Source organism: Mustela lutreola, chromosome 8 (assembly GCF_030435805.1).
Source record: "Mustela lutreola isolate mMusLut2 chromosome 8, mMusLut2.pri, whole genome shotgun sequence".
Classification (NCBI taxonomy): domain Eukaryota; kingdom Metazoa; phylum Chordata; class Mammalia; order Carnivora; family Mustelidae; genus Mustela; species Mustela lutreola.
The window spans coordinates 12,648,019-12,669,244 of record NC_081297.1 but is presented as its reverse complement, the minus strand read 5'-3'; the positions used below and the strand labels follow the sequence as shown (position 1 = coordinate 12,669,244).

The following is a 21,226-nucleotide window of genomic DNA, read 5'->3' as shown; positions in this document are numbered from 1 at the left end:
TTAGTATTTCACGGTGGCTGATTTATGAGCAATTGTAGAAGCTTAGGGGTTGTGTTTTGAGAATGAAAAAAAAAAAAAAACCACGCCGATGTTGTGCTAAAGAAATACCATAAAGATGGGCAGTAAAAGGCCCTGGTTTTGCACATTACAGAGCACTTGTGAACACCCTCCCTCTAACATTTCATCCTAAACATTTAGGACAAGAGCTGAGCCATTCTCACCATAATATAGACATGGTTTAACAAATGGAATTCCCAAATTGGTTCCCCCATTTTTTTAATGTGATACAGATGCCATTAGATTTGTACCACATCAATGATAAACTCAAGATATAGCTATAACTAGGACTTGCAACAAGCCGACGAAGAAGAGGAATCCACCTCCCATTTAATGTAACTTTTAGAACAGAAAACGGGTGCCACCTTATGGTTATTAAGGTCACTCTTAAACCATGACTTTCTGGAAAGCCAACTTAATATCTCCTATTTCCTTCTCCTTTAAAATACTGTTAAAGATATCTTGCTTAAAGTCTTGGACTTGATATTCCTAGAATCTGGAGATTTCGTTAAAATGCAGTATCTCCACACATAAAAACACAACCACAATCAATGCTAAGTGACCGCCAACCACAGAAAACATGACGAGCAATTTTCCTGATTGTAGGACCCGCTCGCCACCCGCCTGCCTTCTAGTCACCTGCACGTCAAAAGGTGGGTAAGGACTTTCATGAAAATGATGACATGAACACAGGGGTCCCTCCATCCTGGGAACTGTGGAACAGACCAAAGATAAACACTCACGTTTCATTCTACATGTTGCCTTCTAACTTTTTACGAGGAGAATGTTTATGTTCGATTTGATAAAAACAATGCATTCAGTGATTCAGTGTAGCAGGCTCCCCTTACCCAAGAACTGTGTTACTGGATGATCCCAGAAAGGCTAGAACATGTGTGTGTGTGTGTGTGTGTGTGTGTGTGTGTGTGTAAGCCCCCCCCCCCCCCAATGTAAGTCTTGCACAACAGGCAGCATCTTACCTTTAAGAAGTGCTTCTGTATTAACTCGACTCCGGAGGGCACGGGCTCGCCACACGCAGATTTGGGGCTCGTCGGGCCATGGGTCCGGACACGTGCTCCGCCCCGAAGCCTGCAGGGTCGGGGCGCGAGCAGCCGGAGCTCAAACAGACTCCCTTGGAACTTCTGGAAACCGTCGGGTGCGGTGAGATGGGCGCTCCGTCCGGTGGCTGCCGTCTCACCTGCTGCCCCGAGTGAGAACGTCGCCTCGCCTTCCCGGAAATGAGCCTCAGTCCCTCCAAGGTTGCGCCAGAGGCCGGGCCCCAGTCCGCAGCCCAGAAGCCGGAGCCGGAGCCGGAGCCGCCACGGCGGCCACAGCCGGAGACTAGGCCGAAAGCCCAGGCCCAGCCCGGGCGGGACTCCGGGAGGCCGTCGGAGCGGGGGGCGCGCCCGCGGGCACAGCCGCTGCCCGCCTCCAAGCCCGAGTCAGAGCGGCCCTTGCAGTCAAGTCATGGACTGGAACCCAAGCTTAACCTGGCTTTGGGGCAGCGCACGCAGTCCCTTGGGGCGTCCCATTCCCAGTCGAGGTCCGCGAGGGGGCCTTCAGGCCCTCCGGTGTCATGGTCACGCTCAAGGTCACGGTCGGAAAATCAGCCGTCGAAGAGACCCCACTGCCACACCGACTGCCTGGAGGCGCCTCTCTCCCGCGCCTTCGGAAAGCTGGGGTGGGTGGTGGGCTCGCACCCCTGGATCTTCCTGCTGGCGCCCATTGCGCTGACGGCCATTCTGGGCACCGGCTTGATTTACTTACCCAAGGATAAAGAGGAAAACCTGGAGGAGCAGTACACCCCCATCGGGAGCCCGGCCAAGGCTGAGCGGCGCTTTGTGCAGGGACATTTCACCGCCAACGACTCTTACCACTTCTCCATCTCCAGGAAGAGCACTGAAGTCAATTTCGCTTGCATTCTGGCGGTCTCCAACACCACCTCCGTGCTGGAACAAGAAATCCTGGAAGAAATTAGTAAACTGGACACTGCGATACAGGATCTGTATGTGACCAAGGAAAACGGAACCCAGACCCGCTACGATCAGGTGTGTGCTAAGAACGAGGATTTCTGCGTTCCCTCCAACCCGCTCCTGGCTGTCTGGCAGAGGAACAAAAACCTCGACCTGGGAAACGTCACCTTCCCAATCTTCAACCCAACAGGCCAGCCCATCTACCTGGCCGGGACCATTGGAGGAACGTTTTTAGGCAAGAGGATGGGAAAGAACCAGTTACTCGTGAGGGCCAAGGCCATGCGGCTGCTGTACTTCCTGAAGACTGAGGATGGCGAGGTCAACGAGCATAGCAAGATGTGGCTGATCCATTTCCTGAACCAATTTAGCAACATCGAAAAGAGTCTGGCCTTGAAGAAGATCCAGGTACCTGGTGGCTGGGCTTTAGAGGGAGGCCAGGAGAAGGTGGGAGGAATAGGAAACTTTCCCCAAGGATCGTAGCAGTAGCACTCCCCAATTATTTGATGGAGTCCTTGCCTCGAAGCTGGGAGTGCTCTACTCTATTCAGTACTTAAACCAATGTCCTTAATCTCACACATCAAAGGATGCTACAAATCTTAAATCCTTAGCAGTGTTGGTGGAAAACACAAATTCTACATCCTCAAGGTAGGTCAGTTCCATTCAGACATTGATCATCAGGTTTCCTAGTCAAATGACTTTGAAATTCCTACTTTTAGTTAAAGTCTTTGCTGTTTGGGGGAGCTCCCTAAAACTTGTTTGGAGTTCACTGAAATTAAAAACAAAACAAAACAAAAAACCCAAGCAACCCAAAAAACATAACAACAACAAAAAACCCTTCAAACAGAAGTTCATAGTGTTTATGAAAAAAGAACTAGCTTAGCATTTTCTGAGTAAATTCTAGCACAGTGCCAGGCACATGCTAACAATTCTGTAATGTTGGGCCAGCAAGCCCTTTAATACTTGTGAATAAGCCTGGTAAAGTGAGACAGCTACTGGAAAAAGGCTTTGAATGCCAGGTCTTTCTGAAATACCAATGCACTTAAAATTGTAAAAGTCAAAAACTTAATGAAATTTGGAAAAAGCGACACTTTTCTGTGGCTATTTATGACTTCATGGTCTTATATAGAACTCAGATTTTGTATATTCAGAAGTTTTAAACTTTGGGTTTTTGCAAGAGACTTTGGAAATCATGCCATAGATTTGTGGGAAGAAGCAAATCTATGTTGTCTTCTTTATTCTAAAGTCATAGTCCACAAATTTCAACATGTCGTTTCAATGAATAAGCTGTAGTGTTTCAGTAGTTTTTGTCACTTACACACAAATATTGGAATGAAAAGTTATTTACTTGGGTATATTTTCTGTGGCAGGTGGTCTACTTTACATCACTTTCCAGACAACTGGAATTTCAAGCCACTTCTATGACAGTGATCCCTTTGTTTCACTTGGCATACCTTCTAATCATATTATTCGCAATCATATCATGCTACAGGTAAAGCAGTTTTATTAGTTAACTCTTTTAAAAAATATTTGTGTGTGGTGAAATACATATAAAAGATATAAAATATGTCATTTTAATAATTTTTCAGTGTGCAATTTAGTGGTATTAATTAGATTCACACTGTTGTACAACCATCACAACTATCTGATTCTAAACATTTTTCATCACTCCAAACAATTTGTGTAAGTCTCAGCCTGTAACCCACCATGGCCTCCCCACATCCCAATCCCTATTAACTTTTTTTAAAAAGATTTTATTTATTTATTTGACAGAGACAGCAAGAGAGAGAACACAAGCAGGGGGAGTAAGAGAGGGAGAAGCAGGCTTCCCCCCAAACAATGAGCCCCACGCAGGGTGATCCCAGGACCCTGAGATCATGACCTGAGCCAAAGGCAAATGCTTAACCAACTGAGCCACCCACGTACAACCTTCCTCTCCGCCCCCCAATTAATCTTTATCTTCTTTCTATTTTTATGAACTTGCCTATTCTAGAGATTTCATCTAAGTGAAAGCACGCAATATTTGTTCTTTTGTGTCTGGTTTATTTCACTTACCATAACGTTTTCAAGGTTCAACTATGATGTAGCATGTATCAAAACTCCATTCCTTTTCCTGACTAATGTTTCATCATATATAAACAGTGCTGTTTATTCACTTGTCTGTTGTTGGGCATTTGGAATGTTTCCACCTTTTGGCTTTTGTGAATAATGTTGCAGTGAACATGGGTATACAAATATTTGTCTGAGTTGCTGTTTTCAATTGTTTTCAGTACATTCCTAGGAGTTGAGTTGGCAAGTTATGTAATTCTGTGTTTAGCTCTTCTAAGAAGTGCCAAACCACTTGCCACAGGGGCTACCTCATTTTACATCCTACCAGCAGTGTAGGTTCTAATTTCCACACACCCTCACCAACATTGATAACAGCTATCTTAGTAGTAGCAAATTGTGTTTAAATGTATATTTCCCTAATTATGAATGATGTTAAGTATCTTCATGTGCTTATTGGCCATTTGCCTGTCTTCTTTGGAGAGATATCTATGCAAGTCCTTTGCCCATTTATTTTCATTGGGTTGTTTGTCTTTTTGTTGTTGAGTCCTGCTGTTAATGAGTACTTTGTGTATTCTGGATATTAAACCTTTATCAGATTTGTAGAGACATCTGGGTGGCTCAGTTGGTTGAACATCCAGCTCTTGGTTTCAGCTCAGATCATGATCTCAGGGTTGTGAGATCAAGCCCTGAGTCGGGCTTGGTGCTGGGCTGGAGCCCACTTAAGATTTTCAATCTCTCTCTTTCTCTGCCCCTCTCCCCTGCTCATGTTCTTGCTTGCTCGTTCTCTCTTTCTTTCTCAAGAAAAGATATATGATTTATGAATATTTCCTCCCACTCTTTCATACAGTCTCTTCACTTTCTCGATAATGTCTTTAATGCACAAAAGCTTTTAATTTTGAAGAAATCCAATTTATCTTTTACCATTTTTCTTTTGCTACTTATGCTTTTGGTGTTATATCTAGGAATCTGTTGACAAGTCCAAGGTCATGTACCTTTGCCCTGTTTCCTTCTAAGAATTGAAAACCTTTGATGGTTTTATCTTTTATATTTAAGTTGTTGATTGGTTTTAGTTCATTTTTGTATATGGTGTGAGTAGAGGTCTAACTTCATTCTTGCACATATGGAAACCTAGTTGTCCAAGTACCATGTGATGAAGAGATTGTTCTTTCCCAGTTGACTGGATTTGGCATCCTTGTCAAAAATCAATTGGTTGTAGATATATGGGTTTATTTCTGTGGACTCTCAATTCTATTCCATTAGCCTACATGTCTGTTGATATGTCAGAACCACATTGTTTTAGTTGCTGTAGCTTTGTTGTGAGTTTTGAAATCTGGAAATCTCAGTCCTCCAATTCTTTTCTTCTTTTTCATGATTATTTTGGATATCCATGGATTCTTGCAATTCCATATGAATTTGAGGGTTGACTTTTCCATCTCTTAAGAAAAGAAAAAGGCCATTGGCGTTTTGTAATAAAGATTATGTTGAATCTATAGGTTGCTTTAGGTGAGATTGACATCTGAACAATCTCAGTTTGGAAGAGAGGGCACTCTCTTTCTCCCCATGAACTAAGGATGACTTTCCATTAACTTAGGTCTTTATTTTCTTTTGCCAATTTTTAAAATTTTTAGTCTTTTATTTCCTTGGTTAAATTTATTTCTAAGTATTTTATTCTTTCAGACACTATATAAATGCAATTGCTTTATCATGTCATTTTTTGGATTGTTCATTGCACATAAATGGAAACACAACTGATTTTTCTGTGTTGATCTTGTATCTTGCAGCTTTGCTCAATTTGTTTATTAACTCTACTAGTTTTATTGTGGATTATTTGAAATTTTCATGTATAGAATCATATAATCTGTAAAAAGGAATAGTTACATTCTTCACTTCCAATTTGAGTTCCTTTTATTGCTCTTTCTTATCTAATTTCTCTGGCTAGCACTTCTATTTCAATGTTGAGTGTCATTGGTGAAAATGGGCATCTTTATCATGTTCCAGAATTTAGAGGGAAATCTTTCAGTCTTTCACTATTGAGTATAATGTTAGCTATACAGTTTTCATAAATGCACCTATCATTTTGAGGAAGTTCATTTCCATTCCTTGTTTTTTGAGTATTTTTATTGTGTCACAGCTGGCGTGACAAATTGACCAGGAACATGAGGGTAAGAGGATGAAGAAAAGAACTCGAGAAGCAGAGAGATAGGGGCAGGAGGAGCACTGCGGAGGATGTCCAACAGTGCTAAGTTTATTCAAAGCATTAAGGCCATATATATAGTGATATTACAATAGGAGAAGCAATACATCTGATTCTAGTTAAACAACCAAGAGTTCCCACAATAGGAGGAGCAATACATCTGTGTCTAGTTAAACAACCATGAGTTCCCACTATAAGCAGATGCCAAATGGCTGATGCCAGTACACTTGTTCTGAATTGATACATCAAACCTGAAAGTAAGCTATGGGCTGTACTAGGGCAGCAAGGACCATCCATGAACTTATGACCTCAAACGAATTGTTCTCATTTGTTTAGCAAGCATGTGGGAAGTCACGTAGGCAAGCACATAACAGCACAGACCCTTTCTCAGTGCTACTCAGCTTTTCCCGTCCTAAACCTTTTGTTAGGTTATTCGGACTTTAAAGGAGGCACAAGTCAGGGTCTGTTTTGGTCCTCGTCTCAAGCCTTATTGAAGCCTCCCACATTATTGTAAATGGGTATTAGGTCTTGTCAAATGCCTTTTCTGCATCTGTTGAGATGATCACATAGTTTTAATCTTTTGTCCTATTAGTGTGGTATATTATATTGATTGATTTTCCCATGTTGAACCTCTCTTGCATTCCTGGGATAAATCCCACTTGGTCATGATGTATAATCCTTTTAATATTCTATTGAACTGGGTTTACTAGAATTTTATTAAGGACATTTGCATCCATATTCATAAGAGATATTGATCTGTAGTTTTCTTCTTGTAGTCTTTATCTTGCATTAGTATTAGTGTTCCTTTTTCAATCTTTTGGAATGATTTGAGAATGATTGGTGTTAATTCTTTCTTATACCTTTAGTAAAATTCACCAGTACAATGATCTGGTCTTGGACTTTTCTTTTTTGGAAGGTTTTTGATTATTAATTCAATCTTTTTACTTGTTACATGTCTGTTGAGATTTTCTGTTTCATCGTGAGTCAGTTTATGTCATTTGTTCGTGGTTCTTGGAATTTGTGCATTTCATCTAGGTTACCTAATTTGTTGGTGTAAGATGTTTATAGTATTTTTAAAAATAATCCTTTCTATTTCCCTATAAGCAGTAGTAATATCTTCACTTTCATATCTGATTTAGTTATTTAGATCTTCTTTTTTCTTTGTCACTCTAGATAAAGGTTTGTCAATTTGCTGATTTTTTTTAAATAGCCAAATTTTACTTCCATTGGTTCTCCTTTGTTTTTTCTATACTTAGTTTTATTTTTTCTTATTCTAATCTTTCATTTCCTTCCTTCCTTCTGTTAGCTTTGGGTTTTGTTTTGTTTCTATTTCTATTAGATGTCTAATACCATAAAGTGATTTAATATCTTTTTCTTTTTTTAATGTAGTATAAATTTATCTGTGAGCACTACATCCAGTAAGTTCTGGTATGCTGTGTATTTGTTTTCATTTATTGCTAAGTATTTTCTAATTTCCCACGTGATCTGTTCTTTGGCCCATTAGTTATTAAATAGAGAGTTAATTTCCATATATTTTGAATTATCCAGCTTTCCCTCTACTATTGATTTGGAGCATCACTCCATTGTTAGTTGAAAAGATGCTTTGTATAATTTCAATATTTTTACATTTTCAGACTTGTTTTGTAACCAAACATATGATCTATTCCAGAGAATGTTTCATGTGTGCTTGAGAATAATGTATATTCTGCTATCATTGGGTTGAGTGTTCTATGTATCTCTGTAAGTCGAACTGATTTATAGTGTTGTCCATTTCTTATGTTTCATTATAGAGTATCTGCCTGGATGTTTTATCCATTATTGAAAGTGGTATATTGAATTCTCCAACTATTATTGTAGAGCTACCTATTTTTCTCTGCAAGTCTGTCAATATTTGCTTCATGTATTTTTGGTCTCTACTGGTGGTGCATGTCTGTTTGTAGTTTTTAAATCCTCTTGATGAATTGGCCTTTTTATCAATATATAATGTCCTTTGTCTCTTTTAACTATTTTTAAAATAAAGTTTGTTTTGTCTTATATCAGTATATCCACCCTTGCTGTCCTTTGGTTACTACTCATATGGAATATCTTTATTCATCCTTTAACTTTCAATTTGTTTATGTCTTCGAATCTAGAGTTTCTTATAGACACCATATAGTTGAATCATGCTATTTTATCCATTCTGTCAATCTCTACGTTTTGACTGGGGAGCTTAATCCATTTACATTTAAAATAACTGCTGAGGGGTGCCTGGGTGGCTCAGTGAGTTAAAGCCTCTGCCTTTGGCTCAGGTCATGATCCCAGGGTCCTGGGATGGAGCCCCATATTGGGCTCTGGGCTCAGCGGGAGCCTGTTTCCCTTTCTCTCTCTGCCTGCCTCTCTGCCTGCTTGTGATCTCTCTCTGTCAAATAAATAAATAAAATCTTAAAAAATAAAATAAAATAACTGCTGAGAATGAGGGCCTTCTGCTATTTTGCTATTTGTATTCTGTATATATTACAGCTTTTTTATTCCTCATTTCATCCATTTATGCCTCTTGAATGTTTAGTTTTTATTTTTCTAGTGAGCTGTTTGATTCTCTTGTCATTCCCTTTGGCAGTGAGTTTGTGAGATTTTCTTTAGGGTTACCATGGAGATTTATAATTCTCAATTTAAAACAATCTACATTAAACTGGTACAAACTTAACTTCAAATCAGATTTCCTAGAGTTCTCTGTTGTTTTTTAATGTGTTTATTTAAGACTATAGTAGTTCATTTTCTTAGTGATTTTCCCAAAACATTATTGTAAAGATTGTAATTATTGTTTTTGTACTCACTGAAGTTTCTGTACCTTAGCTTTCATTTAGCTAGTGTCTTGACATAGATTTCCCTGGATGCCAGGAACTCTCCCAATTTTTGCAACATGGTTCTAGCCTAGACCCTCCTTCAATACTTAGCAAGGCTTACACTGTGCCTGGGGATCAGCCCTAGGTGAAAGCTTAGAATTGGTTCCATACTGGTAACACAGCTGTTACTGTTTTTTGTTTTTTGTTTTTTTTTTTTTTAAAGATATAGCTTTTTATTTTATTTTTTTTTGATAGTTTTCTTTTTTTTTATTTTTGCAATTTTTTTTTAATTTTTTATTTTTTATAAACACATATTTGTTACTGTTTTAAGACTGCTTCTGCCTTAATGCTATTGCCACCTTGAGGCTGTGGCCCCTTTAATACATCTGTCACTTTATGGTCACTGTCACTTTAAGACTTCTACTACACTGGAGAGGGAGAGAGACATGGCATGTAAAATCACTATAAAAATTTTCAACAATTTTGAAGTGCTTCCCCACATTTTATTCAACATTTGTTTACTTGTTGTAAGCATTTGACTATTTTCCAGAGTTTATAGAATTCTGAAAATATATGCTGGTTTTTCTATATTTCTGGGGGTTGGGTGGAGTCATGAGACTTGTGAAATACCTACTCCAGGTTTTGTTGACATCTAACACTAAACTCTTATTTTTTAAACTTTTTCCCCATTAGCAATAGTGTGCAATCACATAGAATAGTAAAAAGAAATAAAGAAATTGTGGTTAGGGATATTTGGGTGGCTCAGTCAGTTAAATATCTGCTTTTGGCTCAGGTCATGATCCCAGCATCCTGGGATTGAGTCCCACATGGGCTCCCTGCCTAGCAGGGAGCCTGCTTCTCCCTTGCCCTCTGCCTGCCACTCCCCCTGCTTGTGCTCCCTCTCTCTCTCTCTAACAAATAAATAAGTAAAGTCTTTTAAAAAAAAGAAAAAAAGAAAAAGAACTTGTGGCCAGTTTTGTTTGATTTGGTATATTTTTTTACCTTACATATTTGCCAATTATGACCATTTGGAGGCAGATATGCTGATAGAACTAAACAACAAGTCCTGATTTCTAAGTTTGAACTAGTATTTTTAACTATATAAAAATAATCTTTAATTTAATTGACTTAGATATCTTCATTGTTCTGATGTCGGCTTTATCTTGTTAAGCACTTAAAAATTGTTATCTAGGCCTTAGGGTTAATTTAGTCTCTTGTGATCAGAAAGCTAAAATGTGAAAAATATCAACAAATAAAAGAATTTAGGTGTAGAAAGAACACTACGGATTATATCATCCCAGTGATTCTCACAGCAGCGTCACAGAGACAGCTCTTAAGTCTATGTATTCCGAGGCCTTTCCCTATTGAATCAAGTCTCTGGGGGTTCCGTTTGAAAATCTATATTTCAAAAGCTTGTCTACTTGATTCTCATTGGTAGGTTGATTTGGGAACAAATGATATAATTCAACCTCTAGATTTTAAGGTAGAGGAAAATGAGGCCCCAGTAGACAAAGGGAGTCAAATAACTACCATGGGTACCTCTTTGAGTCGGTAAACTACCTCACAGCTTTGTTATTCTGGAAAGAAAGACCACAATGCCCTAGAAAAGGAACAAACCAAAATACTAAAGAGGAGGCGTAGGAGGGAGGGAGGGAGCCATTGAGGGAGGAGGCAGAATGTGGGGAGGGAAAGACAAAATTCTTTTTCAAGTCAGTAGAGTTAAAAAAAATGTTAAACTCGTGTGGAATCTACAAGGTACCAACAACTGGTTTGATAAAACTTGTCTACTAGATAGTTGGTTCTGAAGATAGAAGTTTATATCAATTCTTGCTTATCTGACTTAAATGACTATGGACAGTAATACAGAAAATAAATCCTGTACCAAAGGCAATTAGAAAATGATTTATATTTAGGTGTCTTTGAAGAATTTATGTGTTTATAACCAACACACTGAACACATAGGACTCATGAGAAATACACATACAGCAACTTTTTGTTTTTGTCTCCCTTTGTTCTCTTTAAGTTTTGTAGGTAGAGCAGTTCTTCCTCTGCCCCATGAAAACTCAGGCAGGCCCTGTGACTTTTGTGGTCATTCTTAGGTAAGACAAAATCCTCTAGTCTGAATTAAAATGTCCATGTCTATGTAATAAATGAAACAAAATCATGTAATAAAAAAAAAAAAGCAAAAAAATAACTAGATTTGAAGCTAAGGTTCCCCCCCACCCCCACGCTGCCAGCACTCTTAGCCAGAGTGTGCTGCCTGGGATAGTCCTTAATGGGGAAAAAAGGGACTCACCAGTCCTCTTGTAGCACTTTTCTTCCTACTTCTCATCTTGCTAAGTTGGCTCTGGTTGGAGCATGCCCAAGGAGAAGAGAAAAAGGAGCAGGAAAATACTTAAGGTAAAGATGTTGCCATGATGGCTCAATTCATGCCTTTTCTGCTATCAAAATTAAAACCCATTCTCCTGTGAGAGTATTTCTAAGTTTCTTAGCACCTCTCACTCCTCTCTCTGTTATCACAGAGAATCTCTTCTCTGTGTTCTGGGTGGGGCCTCCTAGACAGTCCCTAAAACATTGCCTGTCCTGCTTGTCTCAGATCCTTACACAGGAAGGCTACTCCTTGCATACCTGCATTTGCCTCACACAGAAGCCTTGTTCAATTTAGGGTTCAATATTCATTGTCTCATAATGAAGTGATAAGAACAATAGTAAGACTTTTCCAACTTTATGCTCTAACCTGAACCTCATTCTACAGCACAGTAGTTGAGCTTCTAGACTATTTCAAACTTGTCTAACATTTTGGAAATGTCAGAACTTACCCCAAATATTCAATCAGTTTCTGAAACAATCTGGGGAAAATCTTTCCCTTCTCAAATACACTGGAAATTATTGTTTACTCATAGGAGACATGATTACCTTTCAAGGAAGATAAGGATCTCTCACCAAACATACAGATTGTTTTCTAAGGACAATAATTTCTAGTTTAGCCCTTGTCTGCTAAGTGAATTAAAAATTCAGAGAATGGACCATCTTGCTGTCAGTGATGCCCAAATAGGCCTGAGCACTGGAATCATATGAGGAAAGATTTAGACATTCAGACTCTGCAGCTTCCCTACAAACTTATCGTATCAGAATCTGCAGAGCTAGGTTCCAGGAAATCCAAAGTTTTAAGACCCTCCTAGGTCATTCTGATAAACTGCTTAAAACCAAATCCATCTAGGACACTGGAATATCTGCAAATGTATTCACCAAATTCTTACAGTGTTCACCTTCAAATTTTTTCTTCCATGGTCTATTGAACATTAAAATAAAGGTCATTGAGGAGTGCCTGGGTGGCTCAGTGGGTTAAAGCCTCTGCCTTCGGCTAGGGCCATGATCTCAGGGTCCTGGGATCAAGCCCCACGTCGGGCTCTCTGCTCAGTGGGGAGCCTGCTTCCTCCTTCCTCTCTGCTTTCCTCTCTGCCTGCTTGTGATCTCTGTCTGTCAAATAAATAAATAAAATGTTTTTTAAAATAATAAAAATAAATTAAAATAAAGGTCATTGAGAGAAAGTCAACTCAGCAATTAAAATCATGCCTCCCACCCTCTGGAAAATTTATACCAAAAAATCCAGAAACTTGAAAGAGGGAATGGAAATAAATGTGTCATATGTAACTTTTATCCTCCTTAATCTTTCTGATTTCAGAGTTCATCTTCGTTACCTTCTTCTTTTAAACTGCCATAAGAAGCCAGTATTTTTTTAAATTATTTTTTAATTTTTATAAATTAACATATAATGTATTATTAGCTCCAGGGGTACAGGTTTGTGAATCAACAGGTTTACACACTTAACAGCACTCACCATAGCACACACTCTCCCTAGTGTCCATAACCCAACCACCCTTTGCCTACCCACCTCCCCCCGGCAACCCTCAGTTTGTTTTGTGAGATTAAGAGTCTCTTATGGTTTGTCTCCTTCCTAATACCATCTTGTTTCATTTATTCATTTCCTACCCTCCAAGTCCCCCACATTGCCTCTCAACTTTCTTATATCAGGGAGATCATATGATCATTATCTTTCTCTGATTGACTTATTTTGCTCAGCATAATACCCTCTAGTTCTATCCATGTCGTCGCAAACGGCAAGATTTCATTTCTTTTGATGGCTGCATAGTGTTCCATTGTGTATATATACCACATCTTCTTTATCCATTTATCTGTGGATGAACATCTAGGTTCTTTCCATCGTTTGGCTATTGTGGACATTGCTGCTATAAACATTTAGGTGCCCATGCCCCTTCGGATCACTACATTTGTATTTTTAGGGTAAATATCCAGTAGTGCAATTACTGGATTGTAAGGTAGCTCTATTTTCAAGTTTTTGAGGAACCTCCACACTGTTTTCCAGAGTGGTTGCACCAGCTTGCATTCCCACGAACAGTGTAGGAGGGTTCCCCTTTCTCCGCATCCTCGCCAGCATCTGTCATTTCCTGACTTGCTAATTTTAGCCATTCTGACTGGTGTGAGGTGGTATCTAACTGTGGTTTTGTTTGTATTTCCCTGATGCCGAGTGATATGGAGCACTTTTTCATGTGTCTGTTGGCCATTTGGATGTCTTCTTTGCAGAAATGTCTGTTCATGTCCTCTGCCCATTTCTTGATTGGATTATTTGTTCTTTGGGTGTTGAGTTTGCTAAGCTCTTTATAGATTTTGGATACTAGCCCTTTATCTGATATGTCCTTTGCAAATATCTTCTCCCATTCTGTCAGTTGTATTTTGGTTTTGTTGCCTGTTTCCTGTGCTGTGCAAAAGCTTTTGATCTTGATGATGTCTCAATAGTTCATTTTTGCCCTTGTTTCCCTTGCCTTTGGCAATGTTTCTAGGAAGAAGTTGCTGCGGCTGGGGTCAAAGAGGTTGCTATCAAGGATCCTCAAGGATTTTGATGGATTTCTTTCTCACATTGAGGTTCTTCATCCATTTTGAGTTTATTTTCATGTGTGGTGTAAGGAAATGGTCCAATTTCATTTTTCTGCATGTGGCTGTCTAATTTTCCCAACACCATTTGTTGAAGAGACTCTCTTTTTTCCAGTGGACATTCTTTCCTGCTTTGTTGAAGATTAGTTGACCATAGAGTTGAGGGTCTATTTCTGGGCTCTCTATTCTGTTCCATTGATCTATGTGTCTGTTTTTGTGCCAGTACCATATTGTCTTGATGATGATAGTTTTGTAATAGAGCTTGAAGTCTGGAATTGTGATGCCACCAACTTTGGTTTCCTTTTTCAACATTTCCCAATAGGGATTGCATTAAACTTGTCGACTGCTTTAGACATTTTCACAATATTTGTTCTTACAATCCATGAACATGAAACATTTTTTCATTTCTTTGTGCCTTCCTCAATTTCTTTCATGAGGATTTTATATTTTTCTGAGTACAGATTCTTTGCCTCTTGGTTATGTTTATTCCTAGGTATTTTATGGTTTGGGGTGCAATTGTAAATAGGATCGACTCCTTAATTTCTCTTCCTTCTGTCTTGTTGCTGGTGTATAGAAATGCAACTGATTTATGTGCATTGATTTTATATCCTGACACTTTACTGAATTCCTGTACAAGTTCTAGCAGACTTGGAGTGGAGTCTTTTGGGTTTTCCACATAAAGTATCATATCATCTGCAAAGAGTGATAGTTTGACTTCTTCTTTGCTGATTTGGATGCCTTTAATTTCTTCTTGTTGTCTGATTGCTGAGGCTGGACTTCTAGTACTATGTTGAGTAGCAGTGGTGATAGTGGATAGCCCTGCCATGTTCCTGACTTTAGCAGAAAAGCTCTCAGTTTTTTCCATTGAGAATGATATTCGCTGCAGATTTTTCATGGATAAGCCAGTATTGTTTTAATAAAGTATTCATCATAGTCAAAATTTAGTCTAACAAAGCAACTTATTTTTGCTCTGGAATTTTGTCTGTGTGTTTGATTTAGGGCCCAGAATTTAACTCCTAGAACTGGTGGACTGACAGAACGTGAGCTACAACCATGGTGCAGAATATTTTTTTATAATAAGAAAGTTTATCTATTTTACTGTTACAACAGTAAAAGGTCTTTAGTCATGTTGATAGTGTATTAGAATCAGTGCTTCTGTTTCCATAGTTGACTCTTAGGTTTCAATCCAAACTTAGTTTGTCTCTCCTACTAAAAATGTCTAGAGATGAGTGTCAGTCATTTGTTTTGAAGCACTTAACAAACAAGTGAAATATAAATTTTAAAATTTTAAAATGTAATGTGGTGGGCACCTGGCAGGCTCAGTCAGTTAAGCATCTGTCTTCAGCTCAGGTCATGATCAGAGGGTCCTGGGGTCAAGTCCCACATCAGGTTCCCTGCTTAGCAGGGAGCCTGCTTCTCCCTCTGCCTGCCACTCCCCCTGCTTGTGGTCCTTCTCTCTCTCTTTCTCTGACAAATAAATAAATAATCTTTTAAAAAAGTATAATGTTGTGGCTGTTGGGTAGGTAAAGTACTGAACTTATACTTTAAAATGCTGTCTATATACTCCCACTTCTGGGAAATAGGCCCAGGCTGTGTTATTCTAAATGGACTACATTTCCAATTCTTTTGCAATTAGTAGCAACTTTTCTAGAGCCCACTTCAGCAGTAGATGAAAATCCTGAAAACGTCTTAGGAGGAGTCTTTCTACATTTTGCTAACCAAAATACATATTGAACTGGCTCTGAAATACATGAGCTATTTAGGCTTGCATCTACAGTGAGCTGGAGTCGAGGGTTGGGTGAAAAGAGCACTGGATATGGATACTTAATTTGCTAAGACTTGCCCTCCATTTGCTGTTGTAGTCCATTTATACCCTTTGAAGAGCAGAGTGGAATTAACCATCAGGAGTGTTTTAGTATAACTCTGTGGTTCTCAACTACCAATCAGTGGAGTGATTGCTTGCTTTGCTGCAGAAGAATCACCTAGAAAGTTTTGTAAAAGCTCATATAGCTTTTCTGTTCCCTCTCTCCTTTTTCCCACTTGGTCTGGGATAGTGCCTGGGAATTAAAGGTCTCCACTAGACTAGCGTGGGAATTATTGCCCAAGAGCCTTCTGAACAGGTGTCCAAGTCAAAAATGTTACAAACTGATGGAATTTCAGTATAGAACCTACCACCACAAATCCCATGATTTTTCCTTCCAAACTTACAGGTGTGACTGCGTACGTAACAAAATGTGGACCGCAGCCTTTGGGGTGATTTCTGCTGCCTTGGCAGTGGTGAGCGGCTTTGGCCTGATGTTGTACATGGGGGTGCCATTTGTGATTATAGTTGCAAATTCACCATTTCTTATTCTGGGTGAGTAAAACAAAACATGAGCTTTCATGTTGTATATGTGGGGATGTGGGGTAGATAAGGGAGGGAGTTTAGGTTAGATTAAGCAAAATAATTATATTTGGGTGGTTCTATAGATCCAAAATGAGGTGATAGAAAAAAAGAAAATAAAATTGAATTGTGTGTCTTTAGAGGGAGAAAATCTAGCACCCCAAATGGAAAAACACAGACAAGGGACATGAACAGATGGGTCACACCCAAAACCAAAATATGAATTACTGGAAATAATAAGAAAAAAAATTTGACCTCTCAATTAACCAAGGGATACAAATTAAAACAAAAATGAGACACCTTGTTTTCATATTGGATTAATGAATATCGGCAAGATTGAAGGAAGGTTGTTTGAAAATGAACACTCATCCTGCTACGGGAAAACTGTAACCTGGTACACCCTTTTTTTAGTCCAGTTTTGCAAATCAAAAGACTTAAAAATTAAACAGGGAATGTGTTTGACTTACTGATTCCACTTCCTAGGAATCTGTCCTAATAATTGGACAAGTGCTCAAAAAGTGAAAGCATGTTCACTTTGGCATTATTTAGAACAGGAATGTTTTAAAAAAACCATTTAATTCCCTATCACATGGGATTGGGCAACACAAATGTAGCATATTAAAATTGTGAATCATATTCAGTCCTTAGAAAGAGGTAGATTTATAAGATATATAAGGTAGACAAAAGATATATAACCACTACCAGAAAAATGCTTGTTATGAAACAGGGTGTTCAAAATAGAAAGATATAGTTGTATTGGTGTATTTGCATAGAGCAAATTCCAGATGTATATAAGTAAAAATGAAGGGTGGAATTACAGCTGTTTAAATTTTTTCTCCATATTTTCCTGTATTTGCAGAATTTATTTTATAATAAGCATGAGAAAACAAAGGTGTTTCTATTTGAGAAAGTAAGGAGCTTGGAAGAGGTAGTATTTGGTTTCCTATGGGTGAGAGTGGATGAGCTGTATGCTGGATGTCAGGGCATCGATTCCTGGTACACAGCCATACTTAGTCACTCATCAACCCCCCACAGCCATTAATAACAAGGTTAAGGTGTATGTAATTGATTTCATGTAAACCAGGATTGTAAAGTTTGTGTATTCACAGGAGTCTGAATGGCTCTATGTGTGTGTGATTTAAGCAACTCAAGAAGTGTGTGAGGACAATTTCTGAATAAGGTTCTATAAATAATAAAACTGGTTTTTAGGGTGCCTGGGTGGCTCAGGGGGTTAAGCCTCTGCCTTCTAACTCGGGTCATGATCTCAGGGTTCTGGGATCGAGTCCTGCATCGGTCTCTCTGCTCAGCAGAGAGCCTGCTTCCTCCTCTCTCTCTGCCTACTTGTGATCTCTCTCTGTCAAATAAATAAATAAAATCTTTTTAAAAAATAAAAATAAAAATAAATAAAACTAGTTTTTAAATACCTCGTAAATATCAATGAGTTAATTCTTTGTCCTTAGTACTTCTGATTCTTCCCTTTTGTCCAGCTGAGTACAACTGAAATCCTCAAGGCCGCTAGCCATGGGATGTCAGGAAGCATTTGTGACATTCTGTGTAGCCTTATGTTAATTTAGATCCTTCTGCCTGCTTGATCATACCCAGAGAACATCTGATTAGAGGCAAAGTTGCAATTCCTAGTACCCTCCTGTAGAGAAGATACCCCCAAATTGAAGTAGAGATCAGCATTTTATTCCACTTTGTGTATTTCCTTGTTTATTTTTTTTCTATCCTTGTTTATTTTATTGAGTTTGTATCAATATACACAGGTGAAAGTAGTGTCAACTCTAGCAGAAAGCTTGAGGCAGGTGAAACTTATCTGCAAATGCTCTTGCTGTCCTCACTCTATACCCTTTCTTCTTTCTAGTCCTCCTTTGCAAGTTTTCAGTGGTGATTTCAAAGTCCTCAAATGTTCTGTCCTCTCTATTCCATCAAGAAATATCCTTATGGAAAAGGATTACCTTGTAGATATTAATATGCAAGGGATCTTTTTTTTAAGATTTTACTTATTTATTTTACAGAGATCACAAGTAGGCAGAAAGGCAGGCAGAGAGAGAGAGGAGGAAGCAGGCTCTCTGCTCAGCAGGGAGTCTCGATCCCGGGACCCTGGGATCATGACCTGAGTCGAAGGCAGAGGCTTTAACCTACTGAGTCACCCAGGCACCCCTATGCAAAGGATTCTTGAAATTTACTTTGGTGCATGTGTCTGATATCAAGAGTACTTGCATTTTAATAATAATGCCTTAACCTGGGAAAGTTTAAGTGATAACATTCTGGGTATCAAAAACAGGCTTGGAGGAAAACGATCTGTGTGTGTGTACTATGTGGTGCCTCTCAAATCCTACCACATCGATACTTAGATGCTAACTGTAGAACAGATAAGTCCAGCTTATATTTTAAGCAACAGAACGTTGGCTCAATGTGTCTGTACATTTGTGTACAATGGTTTATGAGGGAAAATGGTCTTTCAGATAATCCAGTGGAATCAAAGATAGCATTGCTAATCCTGCTTCAGCTAACATCCACAACAGGTTTCCTGACTCATTGTTAAAACGCCCTGCACGAAGACTAGGAACAGAGTATCCGGTCTATCTCATGCTATGTACAAATAACAGGAGGACATACAAAGCCTGGAGTTGTTACAGAGGAAGGGCTGAGTTCTGGTGTGGCTTCAGAGGCAACAGAGAACAGAGTATCAAAGCACAGATTGGGCGAGATAAATTAGACCTTAAGAGATGGACAAAGAAGATGGTTTGAGTTTATGCATTTAATTTTTAATGGATATTAATATGTATGGAGATGGCTTTTTTTTTAACAGGTGTCGGGGTTGATGATATGTTCATAATGATTTCTGCCTGGCAGAAGACCAGCCTCATGGATAACATAAAACAGCGTCTGTCCAGTGTCTATTCCAAAGTGGCAGTGTCGATTACAATTACCACCATCACCAACGTCCTGGCCTTCTATACAGGGATTATGACCTCTTTCAGGTCCGTACAGTACTTTTGCATCTATACAGGAACAACCCTGCTCTTTTGTTATTTCTATAACATCACCTGTTTTGGGGCCTTTCTGGCCCTAGATGGTGAAAGAGAAAGAGTCTGTCTACGCTGGTTGAAAAAGCCAGAAACTCCTGACCAAAAATGCTCCTCATTGAAAAGATCCTGCTGTCTTCCATGTGATTCTCTCCCGGAAGAAGAAGAAACTGATGTCCATCCAATGAATGTGTTCTTTCGGGACTATTTTGGCCCTTTTCTGACAAGAACTGAGTCCAAATTTTTTGTAGTGCTTTTATACATTTTGTACATCATAAGTAGCATCTATGGGTGTTTCCAAGTGCAGGAAGGTTTAGACCTTCGAAATTTGGCAAGTGACGATTCCTACATCACACCATATTTTAATGTAGAAGAAGAATATTTTTCAGATTATGGTCCCAGAGTTATGGTTATTGTTACAGAAACTCTTAACTACTGGGATGAAGGTGTTAGGCCAAAACTGGAAATATGTCTGTCAGATTTGGAAAACAGTGACTATGTAGATAAAAGTCTTACAGAGTTTTGGTTACGAGAGTATGTGCAATATACGGAAAAGAGCCAGCAAGATGTAAATGATAAGGATACTTTTATGAATAATTTGCCGAATTTTTTAACACATTTTCCACTTTTTATGTATGATATTAACATTTCATCATCACATGAAATCATTTCTTCCCGGGGCTTCATTCAGACCGTGGGTGTTTCTTCTTCAATCAATAAGAAGACGATGTTATCCCAGTTACGAAGCAAAGCTGAAAAGTGCGAAATTCCCCTAATGGTGTATAACCAGGCATTCATATATTTTGATCAGTATACTGCAATATTAGAAAATACTGTTCGAAATGTCATTGTTGCATCAACCGCTATGTTCATTGTTTCCTTATTGTTAATTCCTCACCCACTGTGTTCCTTGTGGGTGACTTTTGCTATTGCTTCTGTGATTGTGGGAGTAACGGGTTTCATGGCATTCTGGAATGTCAATCTTGATTCCATATCCATGATTAATCTTGTCATTTGTATAGGGTTTTCTTTCGATTTTTCTGCACACATTTCTTATGCATTTGTTTCCAGTTCTAAGCCCTCAGTAAACCAAAAAACAATTGAGGCGTTGTATCTGCTAGGCTATCCAGTGTTACAAAGTGCACTTTCAACAGTAATAGGGGTGTGTGTTTTATCTGCAGCTAAAGCATACATCTTCAGGACATTTTTTAAGATTATGTTTCTTGTTATGGTATTTGGGGCTGCTCACGGCCTAATTTTTATTCCAGTATTCTTAACCTTTTTTTGAAGGTTTGTTTGAATATCTGCTAACAAATCAAAGACCAATTTTAGAATTCCTCATTGCCAGAATCCAATCTGATAAAAACACACTATCAGAAATAGTCAATAAACTTAAAGGCATGTTTCCTTGGCTTGGAAATCCTGTTTAAAGATGTTATTTTAAATATCCTGAGAAAAATTAATTAGTCTTACATTAAAATATCTTTACTAAATTAGGAAGTGTTGTCATCTTTATTATAGTCTATACAATCAAGCATAAGGTATGACTTTCCAATTATTTTTTCCTTTTGTTTCACTGATAGAAGTTTATGCCTGGAATTCAAATATTTTATACATTATAATATAAATGGAATATTATTTTCATTGTACCTCCTCTATCATTATTATGTAAAAGTACAACTTATTATTTATTCTCCCAGTCTGGGGCTTTGTATGCATTTTCTTAATGGTATATTTTGATAAACTGAAATTTTTAAGTTTTGAAATCC

The 21,226-nt window shown here is 38.6% G+C and overlaps 1 protein-coding gene across 1 annotated transcript; it reads left to right on the top strand.

The window, feature by feature from the left end:
* Nucleotides 1-1,203: 1,203 nt before the first annotated feature.
* LOC131839883 (patched domain-containing protein 3-like) lies at nucleotides 1,204-20,901 on the top strand. The gene is made up of 4 exons (XM_059187613.1): nucleotides 1,204-2,432; nucleotides 3,395-3,516; nucleotides 16,253-16,398; nucleotides 19,241-20,901. The coding sequence occupies exons 1-4, from the start codon at nucleotides 1,293-1,295 to the stop codon at nucleotides 20,743-20,745; spliced, it is 2,913 nt and encodes a 970-aa protein (XP_059043596.1). The 5' UTR covers nucleotides 1,204-1,292; the 3' UTR covers nucleotides 20,746-20,901.
* Nucleotides 20,902-21,226: the final 325 nt, after the last annotated feature.

Excerpts from the sequence above, each read along its gene's own strand:
- LOC131839883 (XM_059187613.1), top strand. The coding sequence starts at position 1,293 with ATGAGCCTCAGTCCCTCCAAGGTTGCGCCAGAGGCCGGGCCCCAGTCC. Across the intron at positions 2,433-3,394 it reads TGGCCTTGAAGAAGATCCAG|GTGGTCTACTTTACATCACT; the intron begins GTACCTGGTGGC and ends TTTCTGTGGCAG. Across the intron at positions 3,517-16,252 it reads GCAATCATATCATGCTACAG|GTGTGACTGCGTACGTAACA; the intron begins GTAAAGCAGTTT and ends CCAAACTTACAG.